This window comes from Meleagris gallopavo, chromosome Z (genome assembly GCF_000146605.3).
Source record: "Meleagris gallopavo isolate NT-WF06-2002-E0010 breed Aviagen turkey brand Nicholas breeding stock chromosome Z, Turkey_5.1, whole genome shotgun sequence".
NCBI classification, from domain to species: domain Eukaryota; kingdom Metazoa; phylum Chordata; class Aves; order Galliformes; family Phasianidae; genus Meleagris; species Meleagris gallopavo.
In genome coordinates, this window is record NC_015041.2 from 7,905,563 (window position 1) to 7,910,415 (window position 4,853).

Sequence of the window (4,853 nt, forward strand, 5' to 3'; positions counted from 1 at the left end):
TGCCTGAATGCAGGTACGGGGAGTATGCACTCCCCACAGTGCAGTGGGGAGGGGGCAGTGCCTGAAGCATGTGGGGTGCACGTCTGCAGGTGGCCAGCAGCTGAGCTGTGCTGCTGTCTCCAGACTGCTGCCCCTCGGGCTGGCTGCTCTACCGTGGCAAGTGTCTCTTCATCTCGACGATGAAGAAGAGCTGGTGGGAGAGCTATAGGGATTGTATGGGGAAGTCTTCCCATCTGCTGATCCAAGATGAATGGGAGATGTGGATGCTGCCGGTAAGTATGGGGGCTGCAGCTCCCCAGCAGGATGCCCCCCAGGCCGTCCCAGCACTCCTGGCCACCAGGCATGGGGGAGGCACTCAACATGTTCTTTCCCCACAGAGTTTTCTCCAAGGAAGCAGTGCCATGTACTGGATCACAAGAGAAGACTATTACAGTGTAAAGAGGTTAGTTGTGTATGAGACTGCAAGCTGTTTTGCATGTATACCTAGCAGTCCCTGGTCCAATCATTGGAACTGCAGGTTACCCTATTTCCTATACCTCTGAGAGTCTTTTCAACTCATGAGATCCTCCTTAGAGTAGTGCTCCAAACAGCCATAATCAGAGCCTACGTGTGGGGCACAGCACTACACTCCCCAGGTAGCGATGCTCAGACTCAGCATCATATCCTAGCGCACAGTTCAGTGCCGTCCATAAGCTCATCCACTTGGTCAGAGAAAACCACTGTCAGGAAGGAGATTCTTCTTTCATTGTGTCCTCAGTGCAGGAACTTGACTGTGTACACAGGCGGTGTATGCTGTCCCTGCTTCTCTGACATGTGTCCTATCTCCTAGGTATGAGTACAGTGGAGACTGTGCACTGTTAATAGCCGGGAAAATGCAGAACATACCATGCAAGAAGTTTTACCCATGGATTTGTGAGCAGTCCCCAGTGCTAAGCAGCGTGACCGAGAGCCTCACTCCTCTCCTGACCAAGGACTGACCCTGCTGCCAGCCCCTCCATGTCACAGAGCTGGGGGACAGCAGCTGGGATGCTCATAGAAATATCCCAGTGCTGTGTACACATTCTTTCCAACATGTGGCAAAGCACTGAGAAAATGGCCTGGAGAACTGCCTGTATTTTAAAGCAAGGCTTATGTAAAATAGACCTCATTCCCCTCTCTCCCATGCATGCAGACACTTGTACCTACATTTTCCTGCTTCCTAGATTCACACACATGTCCCCATGTACCATGGCCAGTTTTTCATGGTGATATCATGTTGGATTCGTAGGAGTGTTCAGGTTGGATATAAGAAAAAATTTCTTCTCCAAAAGAATTGTGATGCACCAGCAAAGGCTGCCCAGGGAGCTGGTGGATTCATGGACTCTGCGGGCATCCAAGAACTGTGGAGATGTGTCAATGAGGAACTTGGTCAGTGGAGTTTGTTTGGGGTGAAGTGAATTATATCACTTGTCTTTTCCAACCTTAATGATTCTGTGATTCTGTGATTCTGCCTGGGGAAGTTGTGGGCAGCAGTACTATCAGTATGAGAAATAGGCTGGAAGTCCTGAGAGGAAATGAGGGTACAGCGGGGAGTCTTGAGACTCTGGGGAGAAAAGAAGGAGCCCTGAGACTGTGGGAGGAAATGGTGGTGTAGTGAGAAACTTGAAAACCAGGGGGTAGGTGGGGAAGTCTTGGGAACACAGGGGAGAGACCTGACTCCAGGGAGAAAAAATTCTGACAACGTCAACAGTCAGTGATGGGGCATCTGTAAAGCCAAAGCACTTCCCAAGGCAGACAGGTTAGGAACAGCAGTGGGGCCATAATAGCCATCTTCAAAATATGTAAGAGGCAACGGCCATGCAGAGGATGTGAGCAGAGCTCAGTTTGGCATGGTTGAGAGCCATGACCAGAAGGCAGGGCACTGTGGGCATGTCATCAAGATCCAGGAATGAAACTCGCCAACCCAAGAGACAGGTTGAAAAGCCAATACACGTGTTCTGTGTTAATACGGGGTTCTTGAAAGGATTTCTTTGGTGGTATTGAGGTACCACAGGAAGGTGTTACCCAGAAAGTCATGTGTTACATAAGCCAGGTCCATATATGGCCAGGAACTTATTTACGAAGAACGTGGCTGTTGACTGAGTTTCTAATCAGCACTTCTACCTTGTTAGGGCACCTATCAACTCTCGCAGGGTATAGTGTATCTCCTTAAGGCTTGTGTGATGTTGAGACTCTGCTTTGAGGCTCCAGATGCTTATCTAGACAGAATGTCAGGTTGTGAAGAGTTTGAATTAACTGCTGAAGGCCTTGAATTTATTGTCAAGTATCAAGGATGGGCATGAGTGTGAGAAACAGACAGGCAAGCTTTAAAACACTAACACTTTCTTTCCCCATCTACCTCCCCAGACCATGACAGGGCACGAGCATGGTGCCATGCACAACAGGAAGGCTGTCTTTCTTTTATATCCACAGCTTCTGTCTCCAAGTCCTGTAATCGAGAGGGAGTGCCAGAGTCACCCTTTGGCCAGCAGAGGAAAGATGCTCTCTGATACGCCTTTCATATTTGGGGCTTGCTCACAGATCCATGCATAATCATCTCTGCAGTTTTTCTGGTCTATCTTCCCAGAGGCTCTCCCCTAGAATTGAAGAAGCAGGTGAGAGGTGACAGGGTGATATATTTGATGATGTCCCCAGCCTGCTGCCTGCCACTGGGCCCTTTCAGCAAAGCAGAAGAGCCAGACTTGTTCCCATCAGAACATCCTTCCTTGGTCAGGGACAGACAGCCAGGCAGAGTGCGGTACATCCAATCCTGGCTGACCAAGAGGGAGATTACTGACTTACGTGTAATACGGCTTCTTATTCAGATTCTAAATACCTAACGGCCAGTATCTTCCTCTAATCCAGTACTTGGCACCATCTGTTTGCAAAAACTGCTGTGGGGAAAGAAGCTGTGAAGTGTCTGCCCCATGCCCGGTGGCCAGGAGTGCTGGGACCAGCTGTGCTCCCAGCAGGCCATACACCAGGGCGGTGGCAGCAGGCAATAGGGGGCATCCTGCTGGGGAGCTGCAGCCCCCATACTTACCGGCAGCATCCACATCTCCCATTCATCTTGGATCAGCAGATGGGAAGACTTCCCCATACAATCCCTATAGCTCTCCCACCAGCTCTTCTTCATCGTCGAGATGAAGAGACACTTGCCACGGTAGAGCAGCCAGCCCGAGGGGCAGCAGTCTGGAGACAGCAGCACAGCTCAGCTGCTGGCCACCTGCAGACGTGCACCCCACATGCTTCAGGCACTGCCCCCTCCCCACTGCACTGTGGGGAGTGCATACTCCCCGTACCTGCATTCAGGCAAACACGCAGGCTGCTCGCTGCTTTCTGGATGGCATTGAGCTTCCCCTGCACATCCTGTAGCTCCTTCTGGGTTGCATTCAGGGCCCCTGAGACACGCACCAGCTCGACATCCTGCCTGGCCAGCTCCTGCTGACTGCGGTGGGCCTCCTGCCATGCTTGCTGCAGCTCCTCTTGCACCCATGCCAGCTCCTGCTGTGTCTGCCTCAGGCTCTGCTTCCACACCTGTGCCTCCTGTGAGAAGTGGCTGCGCTCAGTGGCCTGCTCCATGGATACGTTCTGCAGCTGGTGGTTCACCTGCCAGTCTGTGGATGGGACAAGGTGAGCTGGGGCATGGGGATGGGGCAGCCTGAGTAGAGGGCGTGGGTCATGGCGGGGTGTGGGGCAGGCAGGGCAAACCCAAGGGAGTCAAGGTGGGGGAAGGCAATGGGAATTCAGTTGGACAGTCATGAGAATTGATGGGATGTAATGGGAAGGCAGTGGGAAGCAATGGGAAGTCAACTAGAAAGCAATGAGTGGCAGTAAAAATCTATCATTGACAAAAATAAGGCAGTAGGAAAGAGTAGGATGTCAATGGGAATGTGCTAGGATTCAATGAGAATAAATGGGAGGTGGTGGAAGGCAGTGGGAGGACGTGGGAGAAAGTCAATAAGAATGTGGTGGGAATCTACATGAAACAATGGAAGGGAGAGAGAAGCCAACAGAGGTTAACATAAGGCATTGGGATATACTAGGAAGAAAACTAGAAGGCAATGGGAGATGATAGGAAATAATAAAAGACGGTGGAAATCGATAGGAGGCAATGGGTAGGCAATGGGAAGTGAAGTGGAAGGGAATGGCAAGCAATAGAAAACAAAGGACTTAAATGGAAAGAAATGAGAAGTTAATGGGAAGGCAATGGGAGGCAATAGGAAATAGTGGGAGCCAGTAAGAGGCAGTAGGAAGGACACAGAAGAGAACTGGGAGGTAAAGGGTACTGACTTAGCAACTGGCAAGCAAGGGAAGCAATGGAAACCAGTGGAACATAATGGGAAGGTAACGGTATGCAATGGGAAACAATGAGAAGTCTATGGGAAAGCAAAGTCAATGGGAGTGGAAAGAAATAGGAGGCAACTGAAAAGTTATGGCAACCAATGGAAGGTAACAGAAATTAAAAGGAGGTAAGAGGGAGGAAAAGGGAGGTAGAAGTAAGAAGTAATAGGCAATGGGAAAGAATGGAATGCAACAGAAAGTGATGGGAGACAATGGGAAGTACTGGGAAGCAATAGGAAGCAATAGGAAGTAATTCATGGGAGGCTAACACAGGCAGCACACACAATGCAGGCAGTACTGGAAGACGCAGGCAGCACACACAATGCAGGCAGTACTGGAAGATGCAGGCAGCACACACAATGCAGGCAGTACTGGAAGACACAGGCAGCACACACAATGCAGGCAGTACTGGAAGATGCAGGCAGCACACACAATGCAGGCAGTACTGAAAGATGCAGGCAGCACACACAATGCAGGCAGTACTGGAAGAC

The 4,853-nt window shown here is 50.5% G+C and overlaps 2 protein-coding genes across 3 annotated transcripts in view; one reads left to right on the forward strand and one right to left on the reverse strand.

The window, feature by feature from the left end:
- Nucleotides 1-2,216: 2,216 nt before the first annotated feature.
- Nucleotides 2,217-4,282, reverse strand: LOC104914797 (B-cell differentiation antigen CD72-like). 2 transcript variants are annotated; one of them, XM_010725257.3, is made up of 4 exons: nucleotides 3,321-4,282; nucleotides 3,062-3,210; nucleotides 2,821-2,909; nucleotides 2,217-2,615 (listed from the first exon to the last, which is right to left on the reverse strand). In XM_010725257.3, exons 1-3 carry the CDS (start codon nucleotides 3,598-3,600, stop codon nucleotides 2,847-2,849), a joined length of 492 nt encoding a protein of 163 aa, XP_010723559.1. In that variant the 5' UTR covers nucleotides 3,601-4,282; the 3' UTR covers nucleotides 2,217-2,615; nucleotides 2,821-2,846. The 2 variants fall into 2 exon arrangements, with proteins under 2 accessions (XP_010723559.1, XP_010723558.1); XM_010725256.3 differs by having other exon boundaries at nucleotides 2,221-2,615; nucleotides 2,821-2,912.
- A 134-nt stretch (nucleotides 4,283-4,416) lies between these two features.
- The window catches only part of TESK1 (testis associated actin remodelling kinase 1), a 1,883-nt gene continuing 1,446 nt past the window's right edge, over nucleotides 4,417-4,853 (forward strand). Inside the window, exon 1 of the mRNA XM_010725261.3 lies at nucleotides 4,417-4,470. Coding sequence (XP_010723563.1) covers nucleotides 4,417-4,470 — 54 coding nt within the window. The remainder of the gene's footprint in view (nucleotides 4,471-4,853) is intronic.